This window comes from Ornithodoros turicata, chromosome 4 (genome assembly GCF_037126465.1).
Source record: "Ornithodoros turicata isolate Travis chromosome 4, ASM3712646v1, whole genome shotgun sequence".
Lineage (NCBI taxonomy): Eukaryota > Metazoa > Arthropoda > Arachnida > Ixodida > Argasidae > Ornithodoros > Ornithodoros turicata.
Window position 1 is genome coordinate 13970497 of NC_088204.1, and position 22281 is coordinate 13992777.

Here is a 22281-nt window from a genome sequence, read left to right on the forward strand (position 1 = left end):
CGACGTCTATACGTGCTTGAGCCGTGCCGCTGTACGTTACTGGTCACGTGAGGGGAGTAGCGTACGCCACGACGTCCTCTCGTTCTGCGATGCGCTCTTTTCACGAGGAGATGGATATTTCAAAGGGGTGCAGGTGTTAGCCGTAAGATCGTGATCAGGGAAGCTCAGTCCATACCATGACCAGACGAATAACCATGTACGTGAAAGGTTTGCTACAGAAGCTGCACTGAACCAGGAGATTGACGAGAGCATCAACGGATCCCGATGTTTCTCTGCAGGCGCACACCACCTGAAATTTAAGTAATCACTGATGTCATGGCTATGGCATGCACGGTAGCAGGTAGTCAATGCATAAGGAGCACCAGATATGCAAGTGAACCGAATAAAGGCATCAAATCTGCATATAAAAGTACCAAGGGTCCACTGCCATTTCCTTAGCAGAGCCTCGGTGTAATGGTATGCCTACATGCTAATGTAAATGGTAACGGTAATGTAGATGTCATGTAATGTAAATGTAATGTAACGTAATGTAATGTAACGTAATGTAATGTAAATGGTAATGTAAATGGTAGAGCAAAATAGCTGATAGTAACCTCTCGTATGTACACAGGAGCAAACGGGCCAGAAAGGGCCTCTTCAACTTCTCCGGGCATCTCGAGCAACGATGGTGCCAGAGTCAGCTTCTGGGCCATAGCCAATGGGGCTTCTGTCGGCATCAAGTAAGGTCATTAATAGGTGCATTAACAGAAGGTTATCCGGCATCGAGCAAAGGACGTTACAAAATGGCAGACACATATGATGTGCCAGCTCAAAAAAAGAAAAAATGACGTACCACAGGTGTGCAACCGTGACAGGTCACAGGAAAGAATGAGATTGACCAGTATTCCATGAAGCTGGTCAAAATCGTGCACTTGGGGCTGGTTCCAACGCCTCGGGAGGTTCTCCTTTATGAATATGGGAAATAATGATTTTTGGGGGGTCGGATCAGTATGCTCATAAAATCATAGTCACAAAGATTAGGCGCATAACAGTTTGTAAGAGTCGCATCTAACATTCTGTATATATCCACTGTTTGGTATATCATGGCACCATGTGTCAACCTACAATATAATGTTTTCTTGTTGGCACATGGGAAAATTCACGCAGCGGCATGCAACGAGCATCGAAAGGAAGCTAACACTGAAACAAGCTGAATGAACTTACAGCTGCTGTTGTGCTTGAATCAAGAGGACCAACCAGGAAAACAAGAAGCTTTTTGAAGGCTTCAAGTTTGAACAGATGTTTGCAAGCCTTTGTACCCTGTAAATGGACATAGGGCTACGATGACAGGACAACCAATGCTAGCACAGTACAATGCCAATGGTTCTGCTATACAGAATATATATCTGTGGTAACCAAATTGTGAAAAAAGCCATGGCAATGGAGTGCGGACCAGCAGGGTGTTAAAGTTGAATGGATTCAAGTTGACTGCACCTGCTGGAGCAAGCATCCCAGCAATCGCCTTCGGCATCCACCATTATAGCTGCACACTTCTCCATTCAAACACAGTTTCAAAATCATAATCATCATCACCATATCATGATTATTATTACGATAACAGCTTATTTACCAACTATTTGGTGGGGAGCTCAGGCATTACAAGAGCATTAACTTTGACATATTATAAAATCAAAGTTTCGGCATCCTTTAAGTAGCCAATGGCAAACCGCTACAGCGAAAGGGTCTTTTGTATCATAGTTCCTCCTACTACCACTGACAAAACACTTTAAAAAGTGGTAAATTGGTGGTCTTATGGTAAGTAGTAGTAAAAAAAAAGTTTTAAAAAGCTTGCACCTATCACGCCAACCAAAGGAATGCCAACAGCTTTGACTGAAATGTGAACTAGATAACTGCACAAAACCAAATATATTACATATTTTTCTGTGACACTTGCTACATCAAGTGAAATTTGGTAAGACATTAATAATAAAGCCTTCTCTTGGTATAGACTATCCCAGGTTTGTCAACCATGTGCAACTTATTTGGTGTAGCAAATATACATAAAGTTTTCACCCACATTAAACTGCTTACCGTATATATACGTAGTAGTGACTTTTCCGTTACAATTCCCTTCTGTACTATACACAACGATGACTATATGCAATCCCCACTGCATCAAATCAAGAAGTATATTTTGCTGCTTCAGAAGTATAGTACGCAAGTGCAAATTTCACTCACAAGTTGCGAGTAATTGTTGAGAAGGCTGAAATACTGGTATGAGTGCCAACAGTTATTGGCTACGTCCTGGTCTAGAAGGTTCACCAGGTTGCCAAGAACACAGTTCATGTCATGCTGCGTCTGCGGCTGAAATGGATACAGGAAAAAAGCTTCGTAAGTGAATACTAAAATTCTTAGGCATAAAATAGATCGGAGACAATTCCATGTGGCTTGCATCAGTATAGCGAATGAGCATAATTAGAGCCTGAAGTTTTCGGGAAATATCTTTTTCTAAATTCGGGGGGTAAAAAATCGGGTAAATAAACATGTGCACTAAATTCATGCGAATTCAGGTGAAAACACTCCCAGTATGCTAAATTCGGGGAGAAATCGGGCTCAGTTGCTCAAACTAACTGTAATGGTTTGGTACAAACGGTGACATAACTGCATTTGATGCCAAACAAGTAAGTTAATGCATTCCTACAGACATCCCAGTGAGGGGAATTTGCCGGGTAAAAATCGGGTTTCACCCTAAAGGGTGAACATTCAATTCGGGGTGCAAATTCGGGGAAGAATCGGGTAAAACCCTAAAACTTCAGGTTCTAAGCATAATGAGCAACACTATCACTTAAAGCATGCTTACATCTTCCAGCTGATAACAGAGCACCAGTGTCTTCTCCAGAATATCTGCAAATGTGTGGCGTACTTCTTTGGTGGGGCACTCAAGCAGGTACAATCTAGAACGAGAGCAACACACATTTCAGGATAAGGCTAAAATATATGGGCCACAAAAAGTGGACGGTTCCTTTACTTTGCAAGACCAGGGCCAGCGTCAGCAAAATACTTCAGCAGCCACGCGGCTGCAGCAGGGCTCCGGCGGATGATTGTCCCGATGCATTCAATCCATTCTGTGACCGCGTTACTGGAGGAACACACGAGAATTAGCTGGTGTTACTGGAACGACAAACGCAGGAGACAACAAATGTGTAGAGGTCGTCTTACTGTTCTTTCCTCTTGTACTTGATGTACGTGCTCATGAAGAAGTTCACCATCAGTGTCACGCTTTGTACCATCATGATGTCGTACTTTGGGTGGGAGGTACACTCCTGTAAGGAAAAAAAAAGGACATTAGGTTCCCACCCAAATGTAACACAATGTTCCCTCTTTAATATTAAGAAAAAGTGTGAATCTCATCCCAACATCTAAGGTCTTGAGAGAACTGATGTTCTGAGGCTGGAACAACATAGAAGGGACAAATACATACAAGGCCTCAAATTGCCTAAGAAATTAACAATGAAAGATGAAAGTCACTGAAAAGGTTAGCCAGCTGTAGGACTTGAACCCACATCTTCTGGATTACCGGTCCAGGGCTCTACCAATTGAGCTCAGCTAACACGCCCTCTTAGCGACTTCCAGGGTGCGTCATCTCAGATCATCTTCAGATGACGCACCCTGGAAGTCGCTGAGAAGGCATGTTAGCTTAGCTCAATTGGTAGAGCCTTGGACCGGTAATCCAGAAGATGTGGGTTCGAGTCCTACAGCTGGCTAACCTTTTCAGTGACTTTCATCTTTCATCTAAGGTCTGTTGAACTCTGAGAACATGATACAAGGGATTCCAGCACACAAAGTAAGGCAACAGATGGAGTTCTATATATAGGCACCGCGCGCTAGCTTGAGGGCGCTCCGGTGGTTTGACTGTGCGCGCCCTCTATGGTGACTCTGTGCATTTTGACTTGGTACCAGGAAGGCGCTCATAGCCTTGGTACGTTTGGGACAGTACCACGGCGTACGTGTAGTGATGGTTGCGCGTGTTTTATATGGCGGCTTTCCTCCCATTGACCTCCGAGACCACTTCCGTGGAAGCACTGTCAAGAAAGTAAACCTACTCCGGAATGCAAAACACGTGAAAGCCGTAAGCGAGGGAGTCTTCGGAAGAAATCCGAGAACAGTCGAGTGCGAATGTACGGACATCTCTTATTTCCAAAATTAGCGCAGCAGAAGGCATTGTCCAAAGCAAAATTAAACAATTTAGCATTGCATAATGAACAGAGTGTGAATGCGGTAACGTCTGCTCTTTGTGAGATTGATTACAGCAGAACGCATGGCCAAAAGCAAAATTACACAATATATTGCATTATAGACACTATTCCAACTCGGAAATACGGTTCCATTTGCACGATTGTACTCACTTAACGGAGTTTTCGATTTATGAATCCCTCGATTTATGAACGATTTTTCAGGGAACCGAGGGTGTTCACAAATCGAGGGCTGACTATATTCAAATTAGTTTTTGCAATCGAAGCAGACAAAGTAAAGCCCGTAGACCCCTACACAACCTCCTTGAACCCATCGCACACATAATGTGCAATAAAACCACACATAACCCGGTACTATTATGCTCCACCGTTCTTTGCAAACACGGCACTGCCACTCTGACATGGGGCTGGTCGCTCGTTTGCGTGTGCTTCTGCTTTGCTCCAAATATCCTTGGAAACAGGAAAATATGCTGTCAAATCTTAGGCAATATACACAAAAAAAAGAAAGAAAGAAGAAAAAGGAAGATAAAGAAATCTCTGAGGAACAAGCATAAGCCACCTAATAGTTGACTTACAAGTTTCTAAATTACAGTAAGTTTAAATTGCGTTAAATTTAAATTACATTAAAGGAAAAGTATAAAACATTATGGCAGGTTCTTTGACGGAAGCCCTGTTGTTGTGGCAACTTACTGCGCAGCAACAGCTGCCGTTCTTCCGTTTCCGCCCAGAATCCATTCACAAAACATGAAGGTAAATGTCTCTCGAGCCACCTGACCGTTGTTGTATCACTGTCTCAGTGTCGTAACCAGCTTTTGCTAACTTCAACCCTTCCGAACGGCGATCAAAATAGATGCGGTTGTACGGGGCTGCACGGCAGGTACCAGGAGGTTACCCACTTTTCGCCTAGTGGGGGCGCGGGTGTCGTTCGAAAGCTTTAGCGCACGACCCCTATAGGACAGGCTCTTGCTTGTACCTTCATAAATCTACGATCGTCTTCAGTGTTTTTTGTCTTTGTGTTCTTCAACTACGGCACTGACTGCCCTTCTACGTCTTTGTGCTGCCAATTACCGAATAAAACCGGTTGCAGAAAATGACAAACTGGGCTTAACGAGCAACTTTATACTATTTTACTTTACTATACTTACTTTGCTTATATTTATATATATTTATATTTATTTTTACTCATACATATTACTTTATCATATTGCAATTTTGCAAGCAACATAACTTTGCAATTCTTGGCATCTAACCCACAGTTGTGTTTTTGAAGAAGCGTGCCCCACTTGGTTACCGGCAATGGACCTTTTTCACATACGCATCGTATCCTAGCCGCTCTCCAGTGAACCACGATCGGGGGATGTCAAAACAAATCCGCGTGGGTAGTACAAAGCACGGCCTACTATAACGACCATGTCATACGCACCCCTTCCCAGCACCGCATTTAGAAGCTAGTGGTGGCGCTACTCATCGGCCCGCCTATTGCTTCCTCAGTTTCTGCAATGCTTTGTACTTCAGCTTACCTTAGTATTTTTGTACAAGCTGTGGATGTCCCACGGGAGATGCTTCTTTCTAACGTTGATTATCATCATTCTACGCGTTTTCATAAGAGCTGTTGCTGTCGTCTGCTACGGCAGTCGTGCGTCCGCTTCTGCGCGTTCAAGATTCAAATTTCCATTGTCCACTCATGATACAGATCTCGCGGGTCGATGAGTAACGCCCCTAGCGGATCATGCGGACGGACTCCTCATAGGGACTGCCGATTATAACATGGTCATTATAGTCTGGTAGGTCGTGGTACAAAGTATCAAAACCGGACCGGAGTGGGACCGACGAGCTCGCGCCGTTCATGCGGTCTCCCCACTGGTCTCCACTTCTGTCGTCCCCATACGGCGCCATCTAGTGAAGACGGAGATAACCCTCTCTGGCACCTCAAGGTCATGCGCATAGGCCGTTGTGAAAAAGGTCCATTGATTCGGCCTTACAAGTGATGGACTTACCAAGTTTACGGATGCCAGTGTTGCGATGAAGTCAAAGTAGCAAGGATTGTAGACATCCCTGTTTCGCATAAAAAGCAGGTTCTCTTCACGCACCAGCTGCTCGATGTGCGGAGGCATGCAGGGCGGAAACCAGCCCTGACGTTCGCTGTGGTCCACAAGTTGGGTTAGCTGGCTCAAACTGTCCCTATGCTTTGCTCCAGCACTTGGTGTTCGACGGACTGCACTCCTTTCGGGTAAAGTTAGAATATAGCTGGGAAGCTCACACGTACAGCCTGAATGAAGGACTGATAAGAACATTTTCTACTCACTTGGCACTGGGCTCTTTGCCCTCTTTTCTGAAAGAGAACCTCCTCATATTTTTATGGGGAGTCCTAGGCGTGCGGGAATCTTCTTGTCTCTCGTAAAACAGGAGGTATGCATTCCAGTGTCTCTGCCTTGTTTCTGGGTAGCAGGAGGCTGACAACAAAAGACCACAATATCAATGTCATGTCAATCATCAATCATGTCAATCAAGGTCCAGCAGACCACAAGGAAACAATGCTGCAGGTTATTCTTTCACAACGTATCACAATCACAAACATGTACTTTATGCTAAAAAGATCCTTACCAGTCATATAGTGATTTTTCGGGAGCACCGACTATCCCATCACATTACCCCCTTTCAATGTGCCACACTTCCGAACACAACATTTTGTTGAGTTATACATTGGCCACAGTTTAGGGATGGAAAAATACATATATATGTATGTATTTGCATTGATATCATCGGTTTGTTCCCAACTGATGTTATCGATGTTTAATAAATATCGATATTTCATTGAATAGCGATGAATATCGGTAAAGTAACTGTACTTTTCTTGCAAGTATTGTGGTGTATAGATAAGATACCGAACATTTTCTTGTGAACATCAATATTTTAAATTGATATTTTAATCCATGTTTATTGACATTATGTTTCTGATATAGATATTTTATCAATATTCAGAATTCCGATATTTTTGCACCTGTACAGCAGTTACATGATGCAAAGGCATTTCTCACTAGGGTACAGTCCATAAGCAATTAGATTAATGTGCATTGATTTAATTGCTATGGCAAGCTATGAAACGCATGCGTCTGACTGCACAAAATATTACATACATTGTATTTTTATACCCATTCTGATTGCACACACCTGAATCAGAAACCTTAGCTTTGTAAGTTCCTCCAAAGCACTCTGTTTCTATGCTGGTATCATTCAGGTCAAACTCCTCTACTGTAGTGTCATTGAACTTGTACCATGTGCCACGCTTCGCAGTGTATTGGGGGTCGCTTCTGCAATGGAAGCAGTTAACATAAGCACGCCCATGTGAAAGTAGAGACTCTCCAACCTCCTCTCCTTGATGAATGAATAGTAGTGACCAGCACTCGCTTGACCACTGTGCACCACAACTCCGGAGAGGTCGTAGTGAGCAGGGGCCGGCCTCCGAAAGACCTCGTCCGGCATGTCACCGGCGGAGCCACGCTGCTCCTTTTCCACAACTCCTTGATAGGTGTACGGGGACATGTCCAACGACCATGGAAACTAGAATGCCAAGAAAGTTGCAATATAAAGTGTGTCACAAAGGTCTGAAAAATCTACTTGTCTGAAAATTATGCGGTCAATGGTATTTTGTCTACAGTAAACTTTTGCCATGCACTACAAGTATGTGGCCAATTACACACCACATACGTAATTTTTAGCAAAATTTCACAACTTTAACTCTGAAATTTGCCAGTTGAAGTTACATTTCCTTGTCAGAATAAGGAAGCACATAGCAGATTTATCCCAAATCCACCACAAAAAAAATGCTGCATAATGCAGAGGTAACATCCACACACACAAAAAAAGGATTCGTATATCCAATGGATAAAAAAAAATATCCAATGGATACATCCATAAAGAACGGGTATTCAGTTCTGAGTCAAGGTAACGCAAGAAGAGGCGGAAGAAGCCTGTAGCTCTTTTTGTTCCCTTCCCCCTGTTGTTTGAGATAAGTGGCATTGTAACCTTGCTGTCATTAGAGGCAAAACGTTGAAATGGAGAAATTGAAAGGGCAGGTCTATGGCCTTCTTGATGGAGAACTGAGCACAGATCAACGACAACTGTGCTTCCCACGGACCTGTTTTTGCTTCTTTTTTTTTCTTTTTTTTTTTCAGCTGTTAACGTTGCACTAGGTAGCACATTTGGTGATGGATTGGGGTTAATCCACAATGCGTTTCCCAGATTCTGGCAAGGAAACATTACCTTAGTTCGGCACATTTCCAAGTTCAATCAAAGAAATTTGATTTCATTCAACTAAAAGTTGATTTGATTACTTGCAGTATGCAACAAAAGTTCCCCCCAGATAAATGTCATGGATTACGTATGTTTCCACAGTGTGCCATTCTATTAATTTTTTTTTACTTGGCAGTACTGAAACACCTTGTATATCGGAAGGCAAATGCTGGCTTCGATGTGCAAAAAATTGATCAGCACCAAGTTGATCGACTGATCAGTGTCGAGCTGCCATCTTCAAGTTCACACAAGGTTGCTCGGCTCCTTCTACTATGTTCTTTAGCGCCAACCAAGTGTTCACCTTTTTCCGTGTCTTCGTGCACTGTTCGAATACAAGAATGAGATTGCATAAATATGATATATAGCTACCTTGAAGTGGTAGTCGAATTTCACTGCTCTGTTTGCTTCCCAGTCGAACCCAAACCTTTTCAGTTGGATAACTAGCACAGGAGGTAGTTTTTTTATGCATGTCCTCTTGACTGTGTTCCTCTGCACAACATCAAAGCAGGACATGTTGTGTGCAACCAAACAAGAAAGTAGCAAAATTCTGGACGACATTAGGCGAATATGAGTGATCTATAGTCATACCTTCTCTCCACATTTCTCACACAGATAAGCGTTGTCTCCCTCCAGAAGTTCACCCTTGACAAACTGATCAAGAGACTCTTTCAAGCTTTGACTCTTGACTGGAAGATTGAGAGCAAGGAAGGTCTCTTCTTGCTCATACCTGTCAAATAATGATTTTTTTTTTCATTTACTAGGTTTTGATTTAATTTAGTTCAATTAGGCTCTGGGCATGGAATTTACATTTTACGTTAAATTTAATTAGCAAATTTTATTGTTGTGCATTCATTAGTGTATAATTCAACTGCCATTTTAGATTAATAATTACTATTAGCCTAGTTGTGTTAGCTAAATTAAGTTTAATTAACTTAGTTAAAATTTAAGTGAAATTAAACAATTTGTTAATCTTATTTATTATGTATAAACTAACTCATCGTTAGCTCAACTATCATTTTTGATTAGTAATTAAAATGAGACTAATTACATTAATTGAAGTTTAGTTAATTTAAATAAATTTAATTAGGTAATTTTATTTATTGCACATTAACTTATTAATTCAACTGTCATTCTAGATTAATAATTAAAATTAGCCTAATTACATTCATTGAATGCAGTTAATCCCTCGCCAAACCGTAACGTTACGTGAAACCAAATGCTACACGAAACTTATGTCTTGGCCTCATAAGCGATCAAAAATAAGTAAATTCTAGATTAAAAATTTAGATCCATAAACAGTGAGCATGCATGGAAGACACTGCTTGCTAGCTCACTTGTGAGGACACCCCTGGCAGATTTTCTGGTCGGAGAATAGTCCTTCATAGAAGGGCTTGAAAAGAGGATCCCAGCCTATCTTCTGCAGGTATTCATCCACTTGGTCAAGAAGATGGTTGAAGAATTCCGAAGCGTCCTGCTGTTCGCGAACGTTCACCGGTTCACCCCACAGGCGGAAGCATCGCCAAAAGGCTTCCGGCACGTGATAAGCCAGCTGTGACTCCAGTAAGTGGCCAAAGACGGTTTGTAGTTGGTATAGCAAGCTGGAAATATGCACTTTACGTTACCGCACCTATTCATAGATCATAGATTCATCTGTCTGTTTATTGTGTGTTTCTGGGTTTTATGTTGTTGTTTTTTTAGGTTGTTGGACAAAATTTGGGCCCCATTTCAGGAGCCATAAAATGAGGTTAAATGAGGCTCCCTGGCTTCAGCAAGTAGACATTGCCGTTGCAACACAACCCTTTTTTCTCTCTACGTTCCAAAAACTAGGGGTTCTGATCCAATACAATGTAGTTGCGGGTGCAGTTGACACACAGAATTAGATGCAGATCCCGTAACGTGAAAACCACCACCCCAAAACATTCTGCCCCCACCCCTGGAGAAAACTGCGGCGGCACCCATGTGTATAAGCTAATTTTAATGCAAGGAAGAAGCGTTTTAAAGTTAACTTTGGTTTTGTCTTCACTTGCCTTTCCTCTTCAACTTTGTCTGAATCAATGGAGAGCAGTGCCTCTTGTAACCCCGGCTGCATAAAAAGCTGCTGCAGAACAGAGTTCATGTAGCAGGTAGCACCAGCGTTCTTCAGCCCAACATAACCACTTGGTGCACGACCAGCAATTAGGGGTTCATACTGAAAAGACGAAAGACAAGCAAAATGAGCACACAAACAAACGGTGGTAGCCATGACTATATCAACGGATAAAATTTGCAGACCACAAGGACAAACACAAACCTCAAATTCTTTCACCAGCTCAGATTTCAACCTGTGATGTTTCTCAACCAGCCACTTTACAATCATTTCAAGGTTGTTCGGAGAGCACTTGGCAAGTTCCACCAGGATGTCAAATGCAGCAATACGAGACTCAGTTAACGAGCATCTGTTTTGTAGGTAGAGGGTACGGATGCATGACAGATTTCAGTGATGTATACAATTTGCATTCACCCAGCACTCTGTGAAATGAAATGAATGAGGTACAACTCACTTGGGCTTGAAGTTTTCAAATGGACCATGTTTCACACCTCTTTCAACCAGGTGCGAGGCAGGAAACAAGTACGACTCCAAAAGGCTTTCCACGAGGCTTTTACCTGCCAAAACAACCGGTGAATTCAGGACTTCTTTTTAAACCTACTGATAAATGTAAGTAGCGGATTTGCTGAAGCTCTCAGTTCTTAACCACTTACTTCCAGGAACTCCTCTTATGAAAAGAAAAAAGAATTAGCAGGCGCTCTAATTGGAGGGGTCTGCAAGGTTTCGGGCACAGCGTTTACTTTGGCGAGTTTTAGTCTAGTAAAATCATTTTATCTTATTAAATGAATAATTAATTTCTAATTAATTATCAATGTATTAATAATTAATTAATACTTAGTTCTACTTCATTAAATTTTATTTATTTAGTCCCACACCAAACTGCAACAACAATGTGTTGTAGGACATTCAAGTCACATAAACGACCGAGATTAGTGAAATTCTATGTCAAAGGCTTGCTAATCCTAGCTACGTGTGTCATGTTCGAATGTTGCTGTACTGTAGGATGGCATAACTCATTGCTTTCCGTTCCACACGTTTCTCATGATAGTAACTGCGTTTTCGGGTTTTATGTCTTTAAAGAATTGGGGTATAAAAAAAACTTTGCTGAATGTGCAGTACTTAGCATTTTCAAATCCCTGTATTGATGGCTGACTTTGCACTTTACCAAGTTCATTTTCAGGGATTTTTGGGTTTTACCCCAAGTGGCGATGATGCAAATCAGGGGTAAAAGCAGGTTTTACCTGGAGTAAGCTTAAAAAACAAGGCTCTATGCATGAGCAACGAATGAATACTTTCACAATTGAGGCAGGAGCGTTACGACCAGGGTGTCGAACCGAACCCGAACCCGAACCGAAAACCGTAACGAACCGTTATTTTTGCCGGAACCGAACCCGAACCGAAATTTTCAGAACACTGCTGAATCCGAACCGGAGCAGAACCATAAAAAATAATAGCGGTAACCGGTTCGCAACAAAACAGTTCGGACATAAAAGTCAGCACAAGAGTTCCTCTCTATCCCCGAACGAAGACACATCGATATGATCATCACGCGCCTATATCATGGATTTCAGAAATTTTCACCTAGCAGTCAGACGACGACGTATAGTAAGTATACTTTCAGCATCTTTTTAACATGTTGAAGCGCAGTTGTCTTTGTGAGCGCCGCGGCTGGCGCCCCACGCACGCGGTGATGCGGCGTCTACTCTTCAGAGACGAGGTGCCACGCGGACGAATGCAACAGGAATGGAGTAGGCCAGTTATGTAGCTCTACACCATAGGTGGGGAAGTTACTTTTATTTTGTAGTGCACTACCGTTACTCACTACTTTTTCGAAAAGTAACGCGTTACGTTATTCGTTACTGTTGCGGTAGTAGGTAACGCGTTACTAACGCCGTTACTTCTGATAAGTAATGCAGTTACTTTTGCATTACTTGACCAGTTGTCCTTATAATATGTACCATTTTTGGTTGAGTCACATAAGTGCATTCCGAAAATCAATACAAGCAATGTTGGGCACAAACAAGGGTCACGCATGAACACAACTTACATGTACGATTTATTGCAACGCAGAAGTAGTTGATGTTCAAAATTTTTAATCGGTGAGCTTCGCCCGTTGGGCTGAGAGGACGCCTAATGACCAGTGAGTGCTCCTAATCAAGGTTGATAGAGACGGTGACCTTTTATCTCATACAGTACAAATCCAAAAAGCCAAGTCCTTGGTACGTGTTACTTGTTCAGAGGGTAGAGGCTATTCTTCTGCCACTTTTGCCCCATTCGTCCGAAAAATACCAGAGGGAGTGAAAAACAGAGGTGGTAAACAAAGGTGACACCTCAACCAGGGTAGGTCAACAACCCTTCTTTTGCGTTCTTCCTGGGTGTCGATGTGACCTTCTTGTCATTGTTGAAGATGGATAGAAAAAATCGGGGATTTTCCCGGATTCTGCAGGCACGGTCCTCGCTCAAGCTTTCAAGTTCCCGAACACGCAGTAACGCATAACGCCGTTACGCGTTAGTTGTTAAAAATGTAATGACGTTACGTTACTCATTACTTTTCTCCCAAATGTAATGCGTTACCATATTTCACTACTCGAATGTAACGCGTTACCGGTAACGCACTACTTTGTAACGCGTTACTCCCCACCTATGCTCTACACGACGAATATGTGATCAAATAAGCGCCCAAGATTTCTTTTTACACGTGAGCAGTAAAAATTAAACAAGTCAGAAACATGAGAAGTGGAGAAGGAGCGTACGCAGGACGGTGCCTGTTTGATTGGTCGTGGTTTGAAAAGTAAATGTGGTTCTGCTTATTGGTAGTGCAGTTGTGTCGTGATACACTGCCTTTGTGAGGTGGATTAACTAGTACACTGCTGTGAGCTCGGACAGAGTAAGGCTGGCAGGCTTATTTTCGACATGCTTCAGTACGGTTTCAGATCGATTCACGCTGCGAAGGCAGTGTGCCGGCAAGTACTGTCCATCTTATTAGGCTTCCTTTAAGTTTATCTTGCTGGCACTGTGCATGTGAAAAAGAGATTTTGGGAACAGAAAGTAGCGGGACAACACCGCTTCATCAGCGTGGACTCTATTTGCAATAAGTGTTCATCCATTTCTTATTTCTCTCGCTAAAGACGTCAATGCAGACAACAGCAGTAAGCTATTAGCCACGCATTTCCTGATAAAAGCAGTTTTAGGGAACATAAAAAACGGAAGCGTTGAACTGGTTCGCGAACCGGTTCGGGGCTGCGAACCGGTTTGCGAACCGGTTCGGTTTTTGGCGTGGCCGAACCGGAACTGAACCGGAACGAAATCAAAACAACGCGAACCCGAACCCGAACCGAACCCGTATTTTTTGCGGTTCGACACCTTGGTTACGACGCTCGGAAGTCATCTGCTTGGCAGTCATCAACCTGCCCATGATGGTGCAAAAGCATCACAGGAACTTCAACCCTTCATGCTTGCATCTAACAAGGTCAGCTCGAGTCAAGGCGAAATACAAGACATTGCCGCCAGCAAAGCATGGCGTAAGCTGCACTGCTAAATAGCTGTGGCCTATTTGGAATTTGCAATTTTGCATTTCTGACAACAGATAATTAAATGACATATTTCCTATCAGTCTCATGCTGTACCAGACTGCCGTTTGACACCAGGGTAGACATATTTTTCATCAAAACCACCACGACCACCCATCAATGTACAGAACATGAACACTCACCGACTTCATCCTTCCTATCTTCGTTGCAAAATATTAGTGTGCGAATAAACTTGAAATGCCCTGTCATAAGCGTGCTATCAGTCTCCTGATCTCTGAGGTTTTCCGATGGGGAGAAGCTATGGAGCCAGGCAATCTCGTCTTCGAGCATTTGTGAAACATCCACGAACAAGCCTTGCCTATCATCTAGGAGGAAGTGAAAACTCAAAACATAAGAGCATGGGACAAAGCAGCGCCTTCGGTTAACTACGCCAGAGCAAAATATTGAAGGGACACAGCTTACTGCAAAGCCTAACAATGCTAGCCATGCTTTAACAAAGTGCCATCACAGACCTTTGGAGTCAGTCAGAAGTCGGCATGCCAAGTCAAAGTATTCGACGCACTGTCCGAGAAGTCTGTAGAATGAAGTCATGCAAAGTAAGCTTTCGAGAAAACAGGTAGCAATTTTACATCAATTGTAATTTTGTAAATGATGCCTACACTGCACTTGGCAGACATAAATGACCGCGCTGCAGGACTCACCTCTGGTTGCACCCACGTGTGCAGCACGATGACACCCACAGAGGGAGATGAGCTCGCAACAGAAGTTGTAGCAGAAATGGTCTGAATGTAACAGACATGCGGCTAAGCCTATGCAAGCCATCACGCGCTGTCACTCGAACATCCGAGCTGCTTGATCCAAGCAATACATCGAGCACAAAGTCTCGCACACATGCGAGGCTTTGAAAATGTTCTGCATGAAAGAAACAATACCATATTTCTGAGGCACCGCAGGTATCAGAATGCTGTACGTTCGCAACAGATGAAATTGCAGTTTTCCTGTATGCTACCAACAACCAAGAGGCAATAAAACATCAACCTATATATCTAGTCACTTTGGCACACGCAGGTATCCATCCAACACTAAGTTCTAACGCAGCAAGTGCACAAAATATTTCTGCCCGCATAAAGCAAGGCAATGTCATTTCAAATTAATTGATCGGTACAGTAAAATCTCTTATTGTAATTAATGTGTTAGAGCTTCAGACATTTCTCACAAGAGAAGAGGTTGAAGATGGCAAAAGTTGTTTCAGCTTAGGTTTAGTTTGGCTCGCATTGGCTAATCTTCTTAATTGACCGACTTTACAACCTTATCCTACCTATATTGTTCCCCAGTGAAGTCTAGGAGCTACAATTGCGAACTGACCTGTCACACTTTTCAGACAAGTTTTGTTGATGTGATTAATAGAATCAGGGCCCACTTGCATGAAAGTTAAGTACGAGTTCATTGAGCATATAGTGCCGGTAAAACCCGTTCTTACTCCTCGATTTACATCATTGTCCCTTGGGGTAAATCCTGAAAAAACCAGAAAACTAACTTGTGTACTGTTATGCTATGTACTGCTATGCTATGCACTGCAATGCTATGCACTGCACGTTCAACGTGGCTGTTCCACATCTTGTGTTCATCAAAAATGCGACAGTTTTTTTTTTTAATGTTCCACTTGAAAATGTACTTTTGCACCCGATTTGAACCAGATTTACGGCTCTTCCAGCAGCGTCTCGACGTATTTCACCGGTATCCGAGCGGTAGTGGGCCGGCATTTTGCCTCCCGGCCGTCGGCGGTTGCGTGGTATTTCACGCTTGCGCAATGCAGTGTTAACATGAATATCGACTCAACTGAGAGCCTATATGACCAGCATGCTAAAATTTTGAAATTTTGCGTCGTCTGAATATCGTAACGAACCCCCAACTTTTCCGACTTTTTTTGGGGAGAAAAACTGCACAAATTATTCGAGTAAATACGGTAACCTATTGTGTGCTCACACTATTATTTCTCTTGTGCACAGACTAAAAATTTCGCTTCCAGGTTGGATCTCTTGATCCAGATTGATGTTTGACCAGGGGCGGATCTGGGGCCCCCCCCATTCAGACAGATTTTCCTGCCGCACGCTCAGTTTTTCGCACACGCCGCATGGTGGCGTTCCTCTACAGCTTGCTAAGCTTTGCAACATGTATATCATAAATAAAGTTCTGGTGTGAAATGAAAGCGCAGCAGCTCGCCGTCTTACATGGCAAACCCCCCCACCATCTTTCTTTTATTTTTTAGTGCCCCCCTCCCGAGTATCTTCCCTGGATCTGCCCCTGTGTTTGACTGACCATGATCTTTTAATTCCTTACCGAGGGCATCGTCTCTGCGTTCGAGGCACAAAAACAGGAAGCCCAGAGCCTCTTGTGCCAGAAGCACATCCCTTCGGTCGATGGCATTCTGTCCAACGCAAACACCTCCGTGCAATCCCGGAGAAATTTCACCATCGCTTCCACTACTTGTTCCGCTACCTACGCATAAGACAGCAATACATCGGCCTCCCTTTGTTCTGCGCAGTCACGGCACAAGATTACCGGTGCTGCTCTGCCGGCTGCGATGTCCCGTGCTACTGAAATGGTTCCCTTCTTTAGACGGCAGGGAGAAAGACGCCAGCTGAAGTCGACCCGCTGCTGCGGCCCAGGCCACGCGCAGGATGCAGTCGATGGTTTCTTCGAGACTTTCTAGATTCATGGTCTGCATGGTGAAGTGGCATGAGCTCATGTAGAGGTTTGAGACTCCGCAAGCACAAGTAAGAACGCCGCACATACTTTTATAACATTGACGGCTGGCAACACTGTGGTGCTCGGCAGAGCTAGGTCCACCTGGACCTTTTTGGGGGTGGTGGGCTTCACGGGCGAACACGTGGGCAGCGCGTTTTGCTGCGTCTGGGGGGCGTTTTGACCACAAATCAGGAACCTGAACGAAACGCTTACTATTAAGCTTCTGCCGAATGCCTCTGATGAGAAACACTGCACTGACGCGTGACAACGCACCTCGCAATCTGCAATGCGGTGAAGTAACATCCCTGACGGACGTTGTAGTCCATGTCGGGATGAAATGAATCTCTGTGCAAGACTTTTAGTATGTGGCTGAGCCCTCCAACCTTGAGGAAATTCTCGCAAAACAGGTTCGACGACACGTCTTGGTTTGCTGGCATAAGTTTGGCACTTAAAATCTGGACCAGAAAAAAAAAAAAAAAAGAGGAAGAATATATTGGGAAGGAAACAACAAAAACTATTTACAGTTTCTATCTCACGAAGTGAAACACTGAATATGGACACTCTTCGCAGAAGCACGGCGAAACTTGCATTAAACTCCACGTTGCGTATACAGTAAAACCCGCGGATAGCGATGTCGCGTATAACGATATCCCTCGTAAAACGATGGTTCATGATTTTACCGTCAAAATATACATTGTTTCTATGGGGAAACGACCCGCATACAGCGATGGAGACCGCGGTTCCGAGTACTCGTGTAACGATGTTGGACACTGTCCCGTACGCGTAACCTCGCGGCGATTTTCACCGCGATAAGATACAGCAGAATCTCGATTATACGAATCTCACGGAGTAGCTGAAAAAATTCGTATCATCCGAAATTCACATCAAAAGAATTTAACCGAAATAAAAAAATTGAGGCAAGAAAATAAACAGCGACTGTTCATTTTCCAATACTGTCAGTGAAAGAGGTAGGTGGTAACGCTTTTGTGTCTCCGTATTTGGTCAACGATGCTGAAATTCGCGAGATGATTCAAAAAGGCCTAGCACGTGCTTTCCACCCGCGAGTCGCGTGACAGTGCTCTAAAGCGAGCTTCTCCTAAAGCACGCAGGCGTTAGGTGAAGCCGACTTGCGGAATGGTGACGTGTAGTGTTGCCAGAAGTTGTCCTGATATGCTCCCTGGTTCCCTCCACGGGTTCTGGTCGCTGTTTTCCCAAGCCAGTGCGATGTTACACAGCTTCGCGTTTTTTTAGCACCTGTTTCTTTTTCTTTTGCTACACGCGGGGTGGCGCGCGACTTTTCGGGGACGCGCTATTTAGGTCAGCCCTCGTTTAACGATGTACCCCGTATAACGATGGAATTCGCGATTACTCTCAATATCATTATACGCGGGTTTCACTGTATGTACTACAGCGTGTTTCACCGAACGTGATTAAAAAATCATATTTAAAAAAATCTACATGCTTGAACATTATGAGGCAAAAGCTATTTATCTCGGGGGAGATTTTGCCATCACTTCCAAGCACTTTTATCAAATTTAATTTGCGAGACACTGAATTTTTCCAATTCATTTCCGAAATTTGCCAAGTCAACCTCACGTCTTTTTTTACAGAAACAGAAAGCACATGTCAGATTTACCCTATAACATTGCAAAATACACTCCCTACTATGTACCTTGGTAATACCTGAAAAAAAAATAAATAAATGCAAAGTGTGGGCCGAGCTCAGTTCTCTGTCAAGTTAACGCAGGGTGTGGCGCAAAAAGAACGGTCACCCACCCTTTCCTGTTTCCTTCTCGCTCTTCTTTCAGGTAACTTTGCATTGCAACCATGCTGCCATTATCGACAGAGGCTTGGAAATGGAAAAGTGAAAGGGCAGGTACACGGCCTCCTCGCATCACTTCTTTCACAGATCCGAGCGCAGCCGTCACTTTGCGCGCCTCGGAACGACGGCGTTCGCAGTTCTGTTTCCAGCTATTACCATCGTAGTAGTGAATGTATTTTGCGACAGAATGGGGTAAATCCGGCATGCACTTTATGTTTCTGTTAAAAAAGAACGTGAGGTTCACTTGGCAAATTTCAGAGTTTGACTGGAAAAATTCAACTTCTCGCAAATTAAATTTGATAAAAGTGCTCAGAAGTCAGGGCAAAATCACCTCCAAGATAAACAGCACTGACACCATAATGTTCAGACAAGTAGATTTTTTTCATACAATTTTTTATTATGTATAGTTCCATTTCTACGGTGTATACGCAGTCCTAGTTACTATGATTTCGTTTAAATTTTAATTTCATGTTACCTAATTACTCAAGTTATTTAATTTAGTACAATATTCCTGTTCAGTACACAATGCCCACATATGTCAATTTTGTCAATGTCACACGTGTCTGATTTTACAAGTGTATCACATTTACTCGGTGACGTCACTTGGAGTTCCTCAGTTAAGTTATCATTCTGTGAGAAAGAGATGATGCTGACGGACCTGTAAGTTGTACAGCAGACGGAATGGTGTCAGATCTCGAGAGCTGGGATCTAACAACTTTCGCAGGGTTTCGTGTGGACCTTCAGGCTTTTCTTGCGCGACGGAGGGACGATTTTTACGAGGGCTTCCCAGGAGCTTCCCAGGTGCCTCGGGTGGTGTTGGTGGCGCAGACGCCTAAACAAACAGGGTTGTGGGGTACAACCTCCATGTATGGGACACCACTACCAACACTATATGGCATAATCAGGCTCTTCCAAAAGCACACATACTTTAGAACAGGCTTGTTCCAGTGAGTCTATCACAGCTGGGTCTGGAGGGATGAGGTCGAGTAACGTCTGTACCTGTTGAGCTATTCTGTATGGTTTAAGATCAAGCAAGGATTAGAAACCTACTTCTGAAAGCCTTTACTGCAACATGATTGAGTTCAATCCCTTTAACTCGAACCCTCTTAATGTGATCTTCCGGATAATTTTCAAATGCCGTCCCATCATGGTTTGAACGAGAAAAGCACACTGTAATTCAAACGTGCATAACAGTTTCTTCGAACAAGATTTCGAACAAGAGCCCACAAGATGGCAGCGTCTTATATTTCCGGCATCATGTGCGGCAAGGTCTAGCAAGCCGTGATGAATCCCCGGTGCAGCTAGTTTGTGCTTCCAGTGCCTCAGGCCCTCGGTTCAGAGTGATTGCCTTTAGCTCAAAACACCGCTTTATTCAAACAAATCCTCTATCCCCTTCGAGTTCGATTTAACAGGATTGCACTGAACTGTCGTTCAACTGAACAGCCATATTAATTAAAAGGGGTCCTTACTTCAAATCATCCGTGCTCGCTAGATGGTAGAGCATCTTGAATACGCTTCCTCCACTTGATATAACAACACCGGGAAGAAGTTTCTCCTGTATTTACATCAGAAGTTAATCCAGTGTGAGCATGCAGTCATCAACACAATACGTGGCAACAGTACCTGCTCAATATAAAATGGCTGCTGTCCCGCAGAAGGTGATGCAGTAGCGGCGGCCGAAGCAACGGTGGATGTTGAGGAAGCTTGTGCTGATGGCGGGGGAACTACTGTACATTCCTCCTGAATAATAATCATTTGTGGCTGATGATTATGATTCATTACTAATTCATTAACTTTTCGCTTGCTTACAATCTGTGAAGGTTTGACGATGCCACTTCCGGTCACTTTCACGTGTATGATCTGGTCGTCTGTGAGCTTCAGCTGGGACAGAAGTTTCTGATCGTCGCTCCATGGCAGCTGAAATTTGTTTGTGCGCACAGACTATGTTTTATAGTGACACGTATGTTAGCATTTATTTCGCACAAAGCGCCAATGCCATAAACAAGGTGTATCATGCTAACATGTGTGCAGCTGTGAAGGAAAGGAAACTGTTCAAGCATACAATGTTGTTATAACTGAAATATTTGGGCACACTCCAATGATGCCCATTGGGGATCGACCTCGGTCTGATAAATATTTCAAGAAAAGAAAAAGAGTATGAACAGTAGAGGGGATAGAGGGCACACACCTGCCTTGGACACATAGTAGTACAGCAAGTAATATACCCAGTCAATAAGGATGAATTTGTCGGGCAAATATGAGGAGAAAAAGGCTATGTCTCAAGACTTTCCACCTTACTTACTACAAGACATGCAAAAAGAATAATGATAATAATAATGAGCTCGGGGGATGTGCCAGTACGAGGTAGGAATTGAACTGCACACGCTATCAAGTTCTTTCTTTACCTGGGTGTCGTTCACAGAAATCTGAAGGTTTCCTGGTGTCTGCTTGAAAAGCTGAGCGACCTTTTTCTTCATTGAACCAACACTAGCATTGCTGTGGCACTGAAAAGAAAATTGGCTAAATTAGCTGATTTGACAATGAAACATAGAGTAAGAATTTTTCAATCGTTCGAAAGTTCAGGTTTTTTTTTTTTTTTTTTCAAACAATGAACTGTTCAGTATCTGCATTAACACGAGCGCGGCATCTGACATTTGCTATGCATTCGAAACGTTCATATGCCATCTTTGTTTTTCTCCTTGTTTCAATGACTGATTCTCATATCATACATCTCCACTGATTCACATCATGATGGCAGCTGCTGGAGATACACAATTGTTCGAGACGCTCGTGTTTTCACCCACTTACTGCATCACTATATGCTAATGTTACCTACACTATTTATTTTTCAACTTCTGGCATTACTTAGTAATACAATATGACGTGTCAACAGCTCCAAATTTGTTGCTTACAATGTCAAAGTGTTTACCAAATTGCAGCCTTGAAATTCCCTGACTTTTCCAGGTTTTCACTGGCTATTTCAAGCGAATTCCCTGATGAAAACAAAAGGGAACTTGGTGACTGCTCCTATATGTTTCGATACAGATTCCTCATAAAACAGACCATTTATTAAGCGTTAGTGAGGCTGCCCTACTTTTCTGCCTCAGAGCTTGTCATATTGGCAAACTGTGACTCTCGGCAACGTTGCTGCGGCATCGCCACTCAACAACTGATCTACACTCACAATTCGCCACACATTGTCACAGCACTTGTCTGCAATTTTCCCCCGATTTCAGCTGCTTTTTGGCTACATTCCCCAACAATCCGTTGACTTTCCCAGTCACATCAAAATTACCTGACAATTCCCAGTTTTCCTGCTTTTCCTGGTTGATATACACCCTGAATGTTTACAAATGCTAGCAAGCCATTTATGATTTTTATTTTTTATTGTTTGATTCCGTGCCAGCACCGCGAAGCAACTGTGGCTATGAGCGGCGTACAGACGTGGACAGATGGAGAGAGGACAGCAGGGAGGGGTGGGGGACAGGGGGGGTAGTGTGCATCCTGGGCCGACTTCAAGGGGAACTGTGCCGACATTCGCCTGGAAAGTCTTCGGAAAACCCAGGGAAA

At 43.3% G+C, this 22281-nt stretch overlaps 1 protein-coding gene across 2 annotated transcripts in view; it reads right to left on the reverse strand.

Moving 5' to 3' along the window:
- Positions 1 to 22281, reverse strand: part of LOC135391123 (ubiquitin carboxyl-terminal hydrolase 24-like) — a 36686-nt gene that overhangs the window by 4289 nt on the left and 10116 nt on the right. For both annotated transcript variants that reach the window (XM_064621222.1, XM_064621221.1), the window contains exons 24-54: positions 21117 to 21215; positions 20521 to 20628; positions 20335 to 20451; positions 20181 to 20266; positions 19639 to 19723; positions 19370 to 19543; positions 17163 to 17344; positions 16938 to 17085; positions 16704 to 16863; positions 16482 to 16640; positions 14843 to 15053; positions 14654 to 14715; positions 14324 to 14506; positions 11066 to 11168; positions 10816 to 10960; positions 10553 to 10713; positions 9860 to 10123; positions 9114 to 9252; positions 8895 to 9014; positions 7600 to 7793; positions 7404 to 7543; positions 6538 to 6685; positions 6230 to 6455; positions 3199 to 3302; positions 3008 to 3118; positions 2840 to 2933; positions 2218 to 2343; positions 1204 to 1299; positions 833 to 944; positions 594 to 706; positions 176 to 289 (exon numbers count right to left, since the gene is read on the reverse strand). In XM_064621222.1, coding sequence (XP_064477292.1) covers positions 176 to 289; positions 594 to 706; positions 833 to 944; positions 1204 to 1299; positions 2218 to 2343; positions 2840 to 2933; positions 3008 to 3118; positions 3199 to 3302; positions 6230 to 6455; positions 6538 to 6685; positions 7404 to 7543; positions 7600 to 7793; positions 8895 to 9014; positions 9114 to 9252; positions 9860 to 10123; positions 10553 to 10713; positions 10816 to 10960; positions 11066 to 11168; positions 14324 to 14506; positions 14654 to 14715; positions 14843 to 15053; positions 16482 to 16640; positions 16704 to 16863; positions 16938 to 17085; positions 17163 to 17344; positions 19370 to 19543; positions 19639 to 19723; positions 20181 to 20266; positions 20335 to 20451; positions 20521 to 20628; positions 21117 to 21215 — 4284 coding nt within the window. The remainder of the gene's footprint in view (positions 1 to 175; positions 290 to 593; positions 707 to 832; positions 945 to 1203; positions 1300 to 2217; positions 2344 to 2839; positions 2934 to 3007; positions 3119 to 3198; positions 3303 to 6229; positions 6456 to 6537; positions 6686 to 7403; positions 7544 to 7599; positions 7794 to 8894; positions 9015 to 9113; positions 9253 to 9859; positions 10124 to 10552; positions 10714 to 10815; positions 10961 to 11065; positions 11169 to 14323; positions 14507 to 14653; positions 14716 to 14842; positions 15054 to 16481; positions 16641 to 16703; positions 16864 to 16937; positions 17086 to 17162; positions 17345 to 19369; positions 19544 to 19638; positions 19724 to 20180; positions 20267 to 20334; positions 20452 to 20520; positions 20629 to 21116; positions 21216 to 22281) is intronic.